General features: G+C 41.7%; 1 protein-coding gene across 1 annotated transcript in view; it reads left to right on the top strand.

Moving 5' to 3' along the window:
* The window catches only part of PCSK5 (proprotein convertase subtilisin/kexin type 5), a 387486-nt gene that overhangs the window by 320843 nt on the left and 50536 nt on the right, over positions 1-16107 (top strand). The window contains exon 24 of the mRNA XM_054986670.1: positions 1290-1358. Coding sequence (XP_054842645.1) covers positions 1290-1358 — 69 coding nt within the window. The remainder of the gene's footprint in view (positions 1-1289; positions 1359-16107) is intronic.

The following is a 16107-nucleotide window of genomic DNA, read 5'->3' as shown; positions in this document are numbered from 1 at the left end:
TTGTTGAAAATACAGATACATAGCGTGTATTTCTTCATCCAGTCTCCAGTTTCTCAAATATATGGATTTTCTGAATGCATTCCTCTGATCTTTGTACTCTTTTTTAAATTGTGGGTGTGTTTATTTAAAAACAATGGTTAAAAGGCAGGAACAAAAGTAATGCAAAAATAATAAATTCAAAGATATAACTTTACCTTCCTGAAAAATATTTGACATTGCTGGTAAACTTTAAATTGCTTATTGAAGATTCAACAGTTGCAGGTAAATTGGGACTGATTTTAAATTTCCAGACTGATTTAAAATAATACAAATGCATCAACTTATATAAACTACTTAGATTACTCTTCAGCACCTCCTTGTATAAGACCTCTGACAGAAATCATGTCCCCAAAGCCTGCAAGATGCAAGAATTTGTACTTTACATCTACAGCGTACTTTTTTTCACCATCTGACCTCCAGTGAAGATCAAAGCCATTAGTTTAGTGACTTGCTATTTCCATAAAATACAGCAATGCCAGTTATACTGATGCTTGGTGCTGAAAATATGAATAAACTGTTTGGCTCATACAAAGTGATAATAAATTAGTGACAAGGCAAATTTACTCTCTCAATTTTCTTTTAAAGTATGTCAATATCTATTCTGGGGGCCTTACCAGCTTATATCTTGCCATAAAATGTGTATATAATGTAAATCCTGTGGGCATCATCTAGCCTCTGTATAGTTCCTCAAAAACTGTGGATATGAAGTCAAATGGAAGTATTCATTCACAGTAGCACTGGTGAGCTTTATTTTGACTGCAGTTACGATCTTACACATACTTACTGGGAGTAAGTCCCATTAAATTTAGGCTTGCATGGGATCAGGGCTTTTTTTCTAGGAAAAGAGGTGGTGGAACTCAGTGGTGGAACTCAAAACCTCACAATGACATCACTTTGGGTCAGCTGGAACAAGGGGGGAGTTTTTTAAAGTTTAAATTGCCCTCAGCGAAAATGGTCACATGGCCGGTGGCCCACCCCCTGATCTCCAGACAGAGCGGCGTTTAGATTGCCCTCTGCACTGCCAAGCAGCACGGAGGGCAATCTAAACTCCCCCCTGTCTGGAGATCAGGGGGCGGGGCCACCAGCCATGTGACCATTTTTAAGAGGTGCTGGAACTCCGTTCCACCGCATTCCCACTGAAAAAAAGCCCAGCATGGGATTATGCTGGAAAAAACTAGATCAGTTTCTGTATCCTAAGTACTTATTTCTTTGGGCATTATAAATTAACATGGGGTTTATCCAATGTGCAGGTGAAGTGGAGGATCCTGACTCGGATGACTGTTTCCCATGTGCAGATGGATGCCAGACTTGCAGCCTTGGTATGTTTTATGTTTAGGTTTCATAGTTTCAATAAGGCATTTTCTCTGTAGCAAAAACTATCACCTTTTTCCTTTCCATTGTTAGGTCACCCAGATTGTAGTGATATTAAAGTTGTGGTGCCGGTATTTGTATGCTTACTATTATGAAGTAGTCCTCAAGACATACAGACATTTAGTATCACACTGGGGTGAAGAACAGAGTTCAGTATTTAATGATCTTTCAGTGTGTCCATCCAACAATGTCATGCCAGTAGAGTAATAAGGGCTAAAATCATGATGTCATGAACAGATTTATTTTTTATTACAATAAGTTTCAAAAGTCCTTGGGGTCACCTGCTGTTGTTTTAGACCTTTATTTTCCAAAAAGCTGTCAGAATAAGAGGCTTGAGTGGATTAGGAGCCAGCCACATAAAGTAGTGTTCAGTGCTCCAGAGGTCTCTTGTCCAAGCTTGTTCCTTTTTTTTTTTTTTGAAAAATTTTTATTGGGTTAGAATCCATTATTTCCACATTTACATTCAATTTTCCCCAATTTTTTCATCTCTAACCCCCTCCCTTTCCCCCCCTTTTTGTTGACTTCCAACAGCTTTCCAACCCTTTGTCCCCTTTCCCTTACTTTTATTAGCTTCCTCTATCTAAAACAAATATATATTCTCCATTATTCTAAGCAGTACATCCTTAACTATTTTTAACATTATATGCCCAAACTGTAAGCCTTTGTTTCCATCTTAGATAAACAATTTATCCCAATTTTTCAATTTCAGGTATTTCTATATATCATAAACCATATAGATCATACATTCGTTTATATCAAACAATTTGACTTATTCTCTCTATATATTACTCATTCTATCTTTTTATAATAGTTCTATATATCTCTCCTCACGTAGTCAATCAATTTGACCCATCTATATCTTCAGACATTCAGTTTGGTACAAAACTTGTCAGAAAAAAAAGAAAATATTGTTAGTTAATCGCTCCTTATATTTAGTCCTTATAATTAATTATTTTCTCTATGTTCTGTTTGTTAACCTATATATATCTATATATATGTCAATCTATTAATCTGACTGCTTATTAATTCACATTTATCTCTTCTCCCCCCGGTAAAGTCTCCCCCCTCTACTTCAATACTTCAGTAGTTCTCAAACTGCCACAGTTTTCCTCCCACCTCCCATTTCTTCTCCAGGTATTGTTTCAGCTTCTCCCAGTCTGTGTTGAACTGCCCTGAGTCCAGATCTCTCAATTTTCTTGTCATCTTGTCCATTTCAGCCATATACAGCAATTTGTAAGTCCAATCTTCAATAGTTGGCACTTCTTGTACTTTCCATTTTTGCGCATACAAAAGTCTAGCTGCTGCTGTCATATAAAATATCAACGTCCTGTGTTGGGCTGGAATTCCCTCCATTCCCAAGTTCAGTAGCAGGAGTTCTGGGTTCTTATTAATTTGAAATTGTAAAATTTCACTCATTTCTCTTATTATTTCACCCCAGTACTGCCTGGCTACCTCACACGACCACCACATATGATAGAGGGAGCCCTCATGCTTCTTACATTTCCAGCATTTATTAGAAGTATTCAAATTCCCTAGCGCAATCTTCTTTGGTGTCATGTACCAACGATAGATCATTTTATAAATGTTCTCTTTGATATTAATACATGTCGTTGTCTTCATTGTAGTTTTCCACAAGTATTCCCATGCCTCCATTGTTATTTCTTTATTAAAGTTTATAGCCCATTTCACCATTTGTGTTTTAACTATCTCATCCTCGGTATACCACTTCAACAGTACTTGGTATACCTTGGATATTCTTTTCTTATCTTCTTTAAGAAGGGTCTGCTCTAGTTCCGAATTCTCTATTCGTATACCTCCCTTTACAGAGTCCGAATTATATAAGTCTCTGATCTGTCTATACTGGAACCAATCGTAGTTAGGTGATAGTTCCTCTTGTGTCTTTATTCTAAGTTTGGATGCTTCAGTTTTAGTTATTTCTTTATACGTTAAACATTGTTGTTCATTATCAACAGCTCTCGGGTCTATCACCTCATATGGAACCACCCACAAAGGGGTTCCTTCTTGTAGATAAATTCTGTACTTCTTCCAGATTATGTATAAACTTCTCCGAACAAAGTGATGCAGGAACATCGAGTTGACCTTTACTTTGTCATGCCATAAATATGCGTGCCATCCAAATATTTTTTTATATCCCTCTAGGGCTAATAGTTTCTTGTTCTTTAATGTCATCCATTCTTTCAACCAAACTAGGCAGATTGCATCATGATAAAGTCTCAGATTGGGCAGTTGCATTCCGCCTCTTTCCTTTGCATCTTGTAAAACTTTCACTTTCACTCGAGGCTTCTTGCCTGCCCAAACAAAATCTGATATTTTCCTCTGCCATTTTTCAAATTGTTTGGAGTCTCTGATGATTGGTATTGTCTGTAGCAAAAACATTACTCTTGGTAACACATTCATCTTAACTGCTGCAATCCTGCCCAACCACGACAAATTCAATCTATTCCATTTAATCAAGTCTCTCTCTATCTGAGTCCATAGTTTTTCATAATTGTTTTTGAATAGATCTATGTTCTTTGCAGTTAATTCGACTCCCAAATATTTCACTTTACTTGTTACTTCACAATCCGTTGTTTCCATTAACAATTGTTGTTTCTGCTTAGTCATATTTTTGCATAATATCTTTGACTTCTTTTTGTTAATGAAGAAACCTGCCAAGTCTCCAAACTCCTTGATCTTATCTATCACTCTTGGCATGTTCTCCAATGGGTCCTCTACAATTAACATTATGTCATCCGCAAATGCTCTGACCTTGTATGAATAGTCCTTTATTTTTATTCCACGAATTTCATCATCTTGACGTATTTGTATCATCAGAATCTCCAATACTAAAATGAACAACAATGGAGATAACGGGCAACCTTGTCTTGTTCCTTTACTTATCGTCAATTTCTTGGTCAATTCATCATTCACCACAATTGCTGCAGTCTGGTCTCTATAAATTTCCTTAATTGCTCTGATGAATCTTTCTCCCAATTGTAGCTTTTCCATAGTGGCAAACATAAAGTCCCAGTTTAAATTGTCAAACGCTTTTTCAGCGTCAACAAAGAAGAAACCAACCTCTTTGTCACAACGCTTGTCATAATATTCAATAGCATTGATCACTGTCCTTAAGTTGTCTCTTATTTGTCTGTCTGGCAAAAAGCCTGCTTGTTCCTCCTCTATGACTTCCGAGAGCCACCCCTTCAATCTCTCCGCCAATATCTTCGCAAAAATTTTATAGTCATTGTTGAGTAGCGATATAGGTCTATAATTTTTCACATTAGTCAGGTCTTGGCCCTCTTTTGGGATCAATGATATATTCGCTTCACTCCAAGTTTCTGGAGTCCTTTGATCCCTTAAAACCCCATTCATCACCTCTTTTAGGAATGGTGCCAGTTCATTAGCCATTGTCTTATAGAATTTAGCCGTAAGTCCATCTGGCCCTGGCGCCTTTCCTAGATTTGCAGATTGTATTGCCTTACTTATTTCCTCGTCAGTTACTTCACTATTCAACTTATTTCTCCAAGCTTCCGAGATTTCTGGAAGTTTGGTTTTCTCCAAATATGACGCTATTGATTCTTTGTTTACTTCTTTTTTATTATACAGCTTAGCGTAAAATTTATAAAAGGCTCTACTAATGGTAGCCTGCTCCAAATACGTTTTGTTATCTTCGCAAATTTTATTTATTATCTTCTTTTCCCTTTTCTTCTTCAATTGCCATGCCAGGTACTTCCCAGGTTTATTAGCACCCTCAAACGCTTTTTGATTCAGTCTTTTGAGATTCCACTCCAATTCTTTATTGCTCATTGCTGTTAGCTGTTCTTGAAGTATTTTAATTTCCTGGTATACCTTCTTTTTCCCTGGTCTCTTTTTTAGCTGTATTTCTTTGGCTTTTATTTTCTCCTCAATCTCTTGTCTTTTCTCCTCTTTCTTCTTTCTTGCTCTACCATTTAAGTCCATTAGTATGCCCCTTACAACCGCCTTGTAAGCATCCCAAACTTTATTGGTTGGTACTTCTTTATTCACGTTGTATTGTATAAAAAACTTTGTCTCTCTTCTCAGTATTTCCATATTCTCTCTTTCCTGTAACAAGTCCTCATTTATTCTCCATGCTTTCCTTTTTCTCTTTTTTCCAAATTTCCACATAATTGGGTTGTGATCTGAGCCTACCATAGGCATTATTTCTACCTCCTTAGTCCATAATGCTAAGTCTTTTGAGGCCCAGATCATATCAATTCTTGATAATGTAGAATGCCTTGCAGAATAAAAAGTAAACTGTCTGCTTTTAGGATATTCTCTCCTCCATACATCTTCAAGAGTCTCTTGTTGAATCAACTCAAAAAAAAGCTTTGGTAATAGTCCTCTTTTCTTTTGTGCCGTTGTAGTCTTTTTGTCTAGTTCCAAGTCTGTCACTCCATTGAAGTCTCCAGCAAGAATTATCTGGTCGTATACAAGATCGTCTAAATGCTTCCTTAAATCCTCAAAGAAGCTTTCTTTTGCACCGTTAGGTGCATAAAGTCCGACTACCAACACTCTCTTTAAATTCCAAATACATTCCACTGCTACAAATCTAGCTTCCACATCTCTCATAACAAATTTTGGCTGTAGCTCCTCTTTTATGTACAACACCACTCCTCTTTTTTTCTTGTTGGAGGCCGCTACATATTCTTTGCCCAATTTTCCAGATTTTAAATATTTTACATCCTGCTTTCTGATATGGGTCTCTTGCAAACAAACAATGTCACATTTTTGTTTTAGTAGCCAGTGAAAAGTATTTTTCCTCTTATTCGGTGAGTTTAGTCCATTTACATTCCAAGATAATACTTTACACTCCATACTCATGATCTTGTTGGTAAGTCTTTTTCATTGTCCTTAATAAATCGCTCCATCTCTCGCTCAGATCTGATGCGTTTTTTGGCCCCTCCAAACTCAAAGGACACTCCTTCCGGTAACTCCCATCTGTACCTGATTTTCATGTCCTTCAAAATCTGAATTAGCACTTTATATTTTTTCCGGTCCAGTAACACTGATCTGGGCAGTTCCTTCATTATAATAATCGTCTTGCCATCAATCTCCAATGGATCTTGAAACTGTTTTGTCACAATCCTCTCTTTCATATTTCGTGTTGTAAACTGCACAATCACATCTCTTGGTAGTTTCCTCTGGGTTGCTATTCCCGAATTCACACGGTATGCCACATCTAGGATAGCCACAACTTCCTCCTCCTCCTTCCCCAGGTACTCAGCCAACACCTCAGTCATCTGTTCTTGCGCTGACTTTCCTTCCACTTCTGGCAAGCCACGAAAACGTAGCTGCTTCTCCATATGTTTAGTTTCTGCAACTGACATTCTCCCCTTCACCAATCTCATCTCTGTTTGTTGCGTGTCTGCTAAATTCTCCATCGCGTCTTCTACTGTTTTAACTCTCTGCTGCGTTCCTTGTAATTCACTTCGTATTGTTTCCATACCTTTTTTCACTTCTGACAGCTCCGATTTTACTGTCTGTGTAACCTCTTTAACCTCTTTTATCAGCTCCAATTTCGTGTCCTTAAGTTCTTTAATCATATCTAAAAGTTTTTTGTCCAGGTTTTTATCCAGGTTTTCTATTGCCGATTGCCACTCTTTTTTTGACATCGTGGGGCTTGCTTTAGCTCGCTCCCACGAATCCGCTCTCTTCCTTAACTCCGTGGCGTAAAATTTAACGTTTTTCTATTTTAAATGTCCCGGTCTTCTTATAGAAATTAAATTTTAAAGAGTCCAAAATGTCGGGCGTCTTTTCTCTATGGTTTCTCTATGATTTTGTAATCCAAGATGGCCTACTTCCTCTTCCGCTGAAGCCGCGACCCTTCCCCTTTCAAAAATGGCGATTCCCTACTTCCTGCCCTCCAGCAAGGGCCGCTTCTCTCCAGCCACTCTATTGTTATTACGCACTTCCTGTCTCCCGTCTTCCCACAGCAGATCTCGCGATGGTGTCTTTTTCTCACAGCTCCAAAGCCACAGGTATTCAAAACAATAGTCCCATTTCTTTAATAACTTCTTTAAACTTAGTCTCTTTTTAAATTCGATTCCTGCCGAGTCTTCCCCTCCTTTTCACTAGTCTGTTGCAGTTTAAAAATCTACTTTTTTTCCTCTCTGTTTTTATCAATCTGTCCCGTCTCAGAAGATAATGATCTTTACCTTCTCTTCACTTTTCTCGGGTTGTAATCGCTGTTTCGATTTTAAGTTCTCCTCTCAGCTTCTTCCCCCAATCGATGCTTGGGTATGTAGGTCTTATGCCAGCCGAATTGGCCCCAAAACTGCCGCAGAGATTATAGCCGACCCGTCGCAAGGTGGGACCTCAAGGATCGGGGGGAGACTCGTTGTGTAGAGCCCCCCCTCGTCCAAGATCTAGCTCACCCTAGGGTCTTGAGCATTCTTTGCCTGCTCCCCGCCTGAGAGCAGTCGGCCGCGGGCTATTTTCACCCCGCCGGCCGGTTAAAACGGCAGTCCGGTCAGCTCCGCAAGTGGAGCTGCGTTAGACCTCCATGGATCCCAAACAGGAAGTCGACCTGTCCAAGCTTGTTCCTGGCTGCCACTGGCCATCCAGAGCAGTGGCCAACCGTTAACTTTCCTAGTAAGTGAAAGGGCCAGTCTACCCCTGAGAAGAGGTGTAAGCTGAGAAAACACAACAGGCTGTGATTTGCATTAAACCTCACACATTCCACAAATAAAGGGATGTTTTGGTCGGGAGGGTGTTTTGGATAATGTATGGTTTCGGCAGTGTAAACTATCTTGAGTCCATTTTTGAAGAAAAGCAGTTTATAAATATTTTAAATAAATAAATAGAGAAAGAAATATATGAGCCAAAGAACTTCAGTGTCTTCTTCTCGTCTCATAATATATGAGTGCAATCAGTTTCTTTCCAATGAGGGGTGTGCAATCTAAGTCCTCAATTCGGGAAAAACGCTGGACTTTTGCCCATTTGGCTTTCCCAAATCAAATCAGAAAATTCTAGATCTTGGAACCAGGATCAATATCCTCAAATAAATCTGAGTAAATTCAGGTTTATCCAGGAAACATGGCTTCAGCCTCAGACTGGCTCCTTCATGGGCTTCTCCTGTGTTTATTTCCGAGGAGGGAGGAGAGAGTGAAGCAAAGGCAGGAGGGAGGAGAACTGAAGCAGGGAAGGGGGAGTGAGTGGCCAATCTATGCAGGAGCCGGGCATGGACACGTCCTCTGCACTTGATCCTGGCTGGGTGAAAGGGGGGTGGGCATTGCCTCCTGCTCAGCACCTGATCCCAGCTGGGTGAAGAGGGGGCAAGCATTGCCACCTGCTCCATTCCTGATCCTGTCTGGGTGAAGAAGGGACGAGCATTGCCTCCTACTCTGCACCTGATTCCAGATGGGTGAAGTTGGGGGGACATTTCAACCTGCCCCATGCCTGATTCCAGCAGGTTGAATGTAGGACGGGCATTGCCTCCTGCTCTGTGCCTGATCCAGGCCAGGTGAAGGGGGGCAGGCATTGCCTCATGCTCTGCTTCTGATCCCAGCTGGGTGAAGGGGGTGGGCATTGTTACCTGCTCCACTCCTGTGAAGTTGCCACGTGAAGTTGGGTGTGGTCATTACCTCCTGCTCTGCTCCTCATCCCAGCTGGGTGAAAGTAGGGGGCGGGCATTGCCCCCTGCTCCACTCCTGATCCCAGCTGGATGAAGACGGGCAGCAGGCATTGGCATCTGCTTCGCTCCTGATCCCAACTGAGTGAAGGCAAGGGGCAGGCATTGCCACCTGCTCTGCTTCTGATCCCAGCTGGGTGAAGGGCAGGTGGGCATTGCCATATGCTCTGCTCCTGACTCCCACTGGGTGAAGGCAGGAGATGGGCATTGCCACCTGCTTCGCTCTTGATCCCAGCTGGGTGAAGGCAGGGCCGGGCATTGCTGTTCCACTCCTCATCCCGGTCTGGGCTTTCCACCCTGGCGGGCTCTCTGGAGTTCTGGCGGCCTCATCTGGGCTTCCAGCACCCTCTCGTGGTGCATCAGGGTAGGACGTGAGTTGTCTTGAATACACTTCGCCTTTTATATAGTAGTATTGTTTATATAATGTAGAGTTCATAACCAAAATTTATGCTGAAATTCAGTTTTGCTTTCTGAATAAGGGAGCTTTGACCCCTAAAAGCTTATACCCTGAAAATCTTGTTGGTCTTTAAGGCATCACTAGACTCACACCTTTTACTATTGCTAGTTTACTACTTTTGTGTTGCAAAAGGCTTGCAGGAATATATTGCAACAATTTTTGACAGCAGGATGACTCGGGAAAAAACTCTATTTTTAACTAGTGGTTTTAAAATATTGAGGGTTGGTTTTTTTTCTCGAACTGATCAGTTTTACACTGAGATGTGTCCAAATGAAAATAAAGACTTTTTAAAATCAAGTGTACTAGGGATGTACAATCGAGCTGCAGAAACCTCTTTTAAAGTCAGATTTATACCAATTCAGCGTAATCTAGTTTTGCCTTTCCCCAGATCACCTCCTAGATTGGATCCAGGGTCCAAACTCTGCTGGGCTGGATTATCTGACTGCAGCTGTCAGCTGCAGAGCCCTTTAAACTGCTTGCCGCCACATTTTCAATAGGGCATGCATGGAGCTCCGGGCTCTGTGCTGTGCTGCAGGAGAGCTAGCAGGGTGGAGGAGGAGGCTTTGCCCTCTGCTCAAGCTTCAAAAGAGCCATTTAAATTGCTCACTGCCACAGGCAGGTGCCCCCCCCCCCCAGCCATTACCCCCCACAGAAAATAATGACCAGTTAAATCCAAGATTCTCTGACCCAGATTTCAGGAATGTCGGATATTTTTCCTTTTAACTAAACCCAGATCTGGATCATTCATATTCTTTTGTTGTTGTTGCACATCCCTAAAGTGTACATCAAGTACTTACATCACAAAACATAGTATTTACTGTCAAGTACATTTAAAAGCATAGAGGTCCAAACCAACTCTAGCCCAAGCAACATCTAATGGTTTATACTGGACATCCACCTGCAGGTGCATCAAAAATGTATCCAGTTAATTCAATGAAGCCCAGAGAAGCACTGCATTGGGATAATGGATCTAGAAGCTGGAGCAGAAAGCTACCCACATACTTATATTGTTTATAGCTTTGTGCCATCATATACAGATTGCACTCCATTTTTTGTGATATGATTATTTATGGTGACCTTCTTGCCCATTTTATTGTCTTCACTCATCAGTTTGGTTTAGCTTTCTAAAGGGTTTTTTAATGTCCATTTATGTCAGCTCCCCTGAAAGCTATTCAGGATAACAGGATATAGTGAGTATAGGTGGCTAGGTTATATTTAATGTTTTTAAATGTATTATTTAATGTTTTTAAATGTTTTTAAACATGTTTGTATTTGTTATCCGCCCTGAGCCTGCGAAAGCGGGGAGGGCGGAATATAAATGTAATAAATTAAATTAAATTAAATTAGGTGGGTAGACCCCACCTCACACCAACATACACACAAGCCTTTCACATCCCTTACTGCCCAGGCAGGTAAAAACTGGGAGTACCCCACCACATGCCACCTGTCTAGCCTCCATAACAGCAGACAGACAGCCCTGACCTCTGTCCTCTTCTAGAGGCTCCACCAGACAGGCAGCCAGATCCCTGTATATACTTCCACTCGACCAGCTACAGCCCAAGGCTATTGGGGAAAGGGAACTCAGAAGTTATTTTCCATATGTTGCCACCATTTAAACTTGGTTCTTTTAATGTGACCAGAGCGTTTGTGTAAGTATGTGTGGTCTTTCTTCCACGACAGCCAACAATTTCAAACTAGCCAGGGTTTTTTTAAAAAAAAACAAAAATAAACTTTATTTACAAGATGGAACATAGAGATCCCACGATAGAACATAGAACTGAATGAATTTTAAACTAATAACATACTAGGGTTAAACAGGGAAGGTTTCAAAGAATAGATTAACAGTCAGCTAACATTCTGCTGCCTCTCTGAGCAGCATCTCAAACCTTCTCTCCATCAGTCTCTCAGGGCCAAACTACAAGTGGCACCTGACACTAGTTGGACAGCTTCCCTCAAGTTTTGATGGGAAATGTAGGCAGCTTGGTGGAATGTTGGACAAGTGACAGTTGAAAAGTCCATTGTACAGCAGTCGGAGAGCCAAGCTGCAAGACCAGAACATATACATTTCCCATCAAAACTTGAGGGAAGCTGACAAGTGTCCAACTAGTGTCAGGCGTCACTTGTTGTTTGGCCCTCATTCTCCCAAGCCTTCTTTTCTCTCCAACAAACTCTAACTCTGATTGGCCCCCCCATTCCACCCACTCCCATTGGCTGTCTCTCAGGAGAGGTGAAGCTGAAGTCAGTCCTGTCTGTCACAGAGGGATTAGACTGCAAATACAAAGGAGGGAAGAAGGGCATTTGCTATTTATACAAGAGCTACAGAATCCCATCAAACAAAATAGTTTTCCTGTCTTCCCCAAAGAGTATTTTATTAAATGCTAGACAAAACAATAGAAGCAAGAATGTTAATCTAAGTCAGGAATCCCTAATATAGCAGATAGTTTAGGCATTTTGAGAATTTTGAGAAAGGGCTGTGTGTGCTACTACAAAAGGCTGCCATGGACGCTCAATTACTTCTTACTGGGTGTTCCCAGTTGAGGCAAAGGCAATGATGTCTATGCAGTTTTGAAGTACTTCCACTGCACCAAAGAAACAGTGAAAAAGTCAGAACTGGTATTTGTGCCAGCAGAAAAGGGCCCGACTAACCATGGGCCACCATTTGTGGGCCTCACAGGTGTGGGGTGGGGTGTATGGCAGCTGCCATTTATTCAGTGCCTGGGGGGCTCCCAGCACCCTTCTCGAGGCTGTGTGGGAGCCAGTAGTTCAAACTACCCAGCCAGCCAATCAGCAGTAGGCTGGCCAGGCTCAGGGGAGGGGGGGCTGCTGGCAGACCTGGAAAAGGCAGGCTTCATTCAGGACTCCTGGGAGCACTTACATCCAGGAGCCGGCTGGGCCTCTCCCCAACAGCTGGCTCTGACCAGCATCCCACCCATTCCACCCTTGGCTTAGGTTCTGTTTTCATGAACTTAGTTTGTGTTTTCTGCTTTACCTGCCTGTGTCTAGGGTCTTTTGCATAGTTTTGAAATGTGTTGCTTGTTCTAAGTTCATCACAACTTTAGGTTATTGCAGTTTTGGCACTGAGGCAACAAAACAATCAGTGTAGGAAAAGTTTTTTGCATACCAAGGTCACCTTCTGAGCTGATCTGTTATACTATAGTTATGTTCCCTTTGTAAGAATGTCATCTTGAATCATTATGTTCTGCACATTCTGTGAAATGATAGAAGCATTCGAAGCTTCCTGATCCCCAGGTAGGCTGTGGGAGCCACCACAGAGCATGTGTGTGAGCAGACAGTTGCTGATTTCACCTGTTTGCAAAGTGGCACCTTCAGAAGGCTTTGCTTGGAAGGGTACAGCTGTTGTGGTGCAACATAGCAAGAGAGGCAATCTTTAATGGTGGTCCAGAGCCATTAAGGGCTTGATAGGTGTCAGCTAGAAGTTTGAACTAAGCCTGATGACTGATAAAATTTGTTGGTATTACAGAATATGTTTTGTATAGTATCCTTGAAGCTTATTTTCATATATTCTTGGTTCTTAACAGGAAGATTTTTGAGTAGTCTAAGAGGACTGGTTAAGATTTAAAGATGGTGGTTGTTAATCAAGGCCAGGGCAACGATGTGCCTCAGAGAGTCACAGAAAGGAGTCCTGAGGGGCAGGTCAGAGTTCTTATGGAAACCAGGCTTTAACTGTCCTTTTCTAAACACTCTTCTAAACGTCTTCTCTTAATCACCAACCTTTTATTCAAGTTACCACTACCACCACACTGGCAGTAAGGGCTGCGGGTGCTTCCCACCACCACTCAGCTGGATTGCAGGGGGGAAAGGCAGAAAATGGAAAAGAATGTCACAGATAGAACTGTGTTAATAGAAATGTATCCTTAATGTTCCAGACCAACTAAAACCCAGTCATTTTTATTCTCTACAGTGCTATTTTTGTTTAAAGAGGTGCTGGCACTCATATATATAAAGCTACATTGATTTCCACCAATTCCCCCTCAGAACATGGGATAGCTTCCCCCCAAAGGTGCTGGTACTCAGTACTGTGGAGTACCACAAAAAAAAAGAGCCCCGATTCTGTATATTTTATACAGACCTTCAGTGTTGCTCTACCTAGTTTTGCAAGAGAAGTGCGGGAGGAAGATAGTAGTGAAGACACATGAAGCCGCCTTATACCAAATCAGACCCTTGGTTGATCACAGTGTGTATTTCCTACTCAGACTGGCTGCAGGTCAGTGCCGGATTTATGTATAGGCTAAGTAGGCTGAAGCCTAGGGTTTCTAAATCTAAGGGGCCTCCACAGCCCTGCCCCCCCAAGCAGGCAGTCTCCCCTCTCCCAAAACTGAAAACTCAAGACTTCATGTGAGGGCAGGGGCCGGCAACTCAGGCCCAGCAACTATGATACTCAGGGCAAGCCAATGGGGCCCAATTTGAAGCTCTGGGGCCCAACTTGAAAAATGTTTGTGGGGCCCACTTCACAGCCAAAGTCTGCAGAATCTTAGAGATATAAATAAAACCCATCTAGATTGCCCTGGTGCAGGGGCCCCCTTAGGAGCGGCCCGCGGGGCCCAATTTGGCCAAATTGCTCCAATTGCCTTAAGGCCAGCCCTGATGAGACTGTGCAGGGGTTGGGCTGACAAGTCCTGCCCCCTCTAGGTCCCTGGTACCACTATTCAGAGTACAGACTCCAGGACTCCAGAGCCAGCAGCCCAGAGTCAACAACCAGCTGCACAGCCATCCCCAGCTCAAGGGTCAGGTCAGTAGTGGTACGTGCTGCACTTTAATCAGTGGGAGAGTGCGAGTGGGGGGCCAGCTGGGGCAGATAGACCAGGCAAGCAAGCTCTCCCAAGTCCCTTCCGTTTCTTCCCTCCTCCTTGGCTTGAACAGAGCAAGGCAAGCACATGTGACCGGCACTGGCCTCACCCCTCCCAGGCAGGGAAGTCTATCTTTCACACTTCACAAAGCCCTGCCTGCAGCATGCAGTTGCAACCCCTTTCTCAGAACTTCTTGGATATGAAAAGAAATATTGATGGTGTCAATTGTCATACCAATAAATCCAAACAATACTGCTTCATACATTAATAGTAGATAAATTGTTCTAAAGCCATTGCAGAATCTAATCAAAGTTTTACATACTTATATTTTATATAACATTTTTTGGCAGTTGGCTCTTTTAAATGGCTAGTATTGATTGTTGGATGGGAGCCTGGTGTTTGCTGCTGCTGGAATTATTAGATGAGAAATTGTAGTTAATTATTAACCTATGTTTTTGCATCATTTTCAAGCCTCCTAAATGCATGTGTCATGGAGAAAATTATTTTGAATTCTTTTGGCAATTTTGGGAGTTTATAAACTTTTGAAAATGTTTAGAATGGAAAATGATATTGTGCTATAGGCTTGGCTTGTCGGATGTGACAGAATAGACTCCATCTTGTGTTTGCTTTAATTTAGGTTGTTTAGTTAAGTTAAAACACCCTGGGAAGTTGGGCAAAACTCCAGGGTAGGCCTACAAATCCCAGATACCTCTATGGCCAAAAAGTGCGGGAAAGCCAGGGGGCGGAGTCAGAAGATATATAGGTCTTCCACACCACCTACTCTCAAATTATTTAACTGGAGATGCTGGGGATTGAACCTGGGTGCTGGTGGTAATACAACAGTTTGCCTTACAATAATCAAAGAAATCCACAACTCATATCCAAGGACTGAGTGGCTCAGAGAACCCAGGGAATCCAAATGTTGAAATCTTGGAGTGTTGTACAACTGGCAGTTTGGTGTTACAAGTTTTGGGGAAAAAATCAAAGGAAGGCAAGAATGGAAGAAAACTGGCAAGGAAAGGTCTCCCAGACAATATTTGAGGCCTCCCCCTGCACACACACACACTTGTTGGTGCAGCTTTTGAGGAGAAGGAAGCCATTCTTGTAGTAGCGAGCATTCTTTTCTCATTCTGCCATCTTAGTTACCTTCACAATGTTAATTTATTAGAGACAAGTTGCAGGAGAGCAGAGAGTATGCCTTTCAATTTTTTTCAGTCTTGGCTACCAGACACAGAGCTTCTTAGGAAGGACTTGATTGATTTAACTTGTTGTCCACTCTCCCAGTGCATGAGCTCAGAGCGGATAACATCAACATTAAAATTTACATTAAAACCATAAATAGGCATACAATTCAAAATGTTTGTTTTTGACAAAAAAAAATCCCTCAAATGCTTTGAAGTTTATAAATGGAGCAGGAAAAGAAGAGTTAAATTTGCATGAAAATGAAAAGTTGCATCCTCTTTCAGAGAGAATAGCTCAAGCACAGCAACACTTAAAACTCGGCAGTTGATTTTCCAAAGGAATTTTTGAGCAGCTTCATACCGGATACTCAGGTCCTTTAATCAAACTGCCCAGAAGTGGCAGGATCCTTAAAATGATGTTATATAGTGCAGCCAATGGCATTATCTTCTGACCTAGCTTAGAATTATTTTCTTGGTGACATGTAAAATAAACTAGCAGAGTAAAGCACTATAAAGCAGAAGGTGGGTCAAACTGGAAGCATTATTTACCGTAAACATATAACATTGCATAGAAGACACTTTTTAAAAAATAGCCTTGGG

The sequence above is a fragment of the Eublepharis macularius genome, chromosome 8 (genome assembly GCF_028583425.1).
Source record: "Eublepharis macularius isolate TG4126 chromosome 8, MPM_Emac_v1.0, whole genome shotgun sequence".
Taxonomy (NCBI): Eukaryota; Metazoa; Chordata; class Lepidosauria; order Squamata; family Eublepharidae; genus Eublepharis; species Eublepharis macularius.
This window is presented reverse-complemented; position numbering and strand designations above follow the sequence as displayed.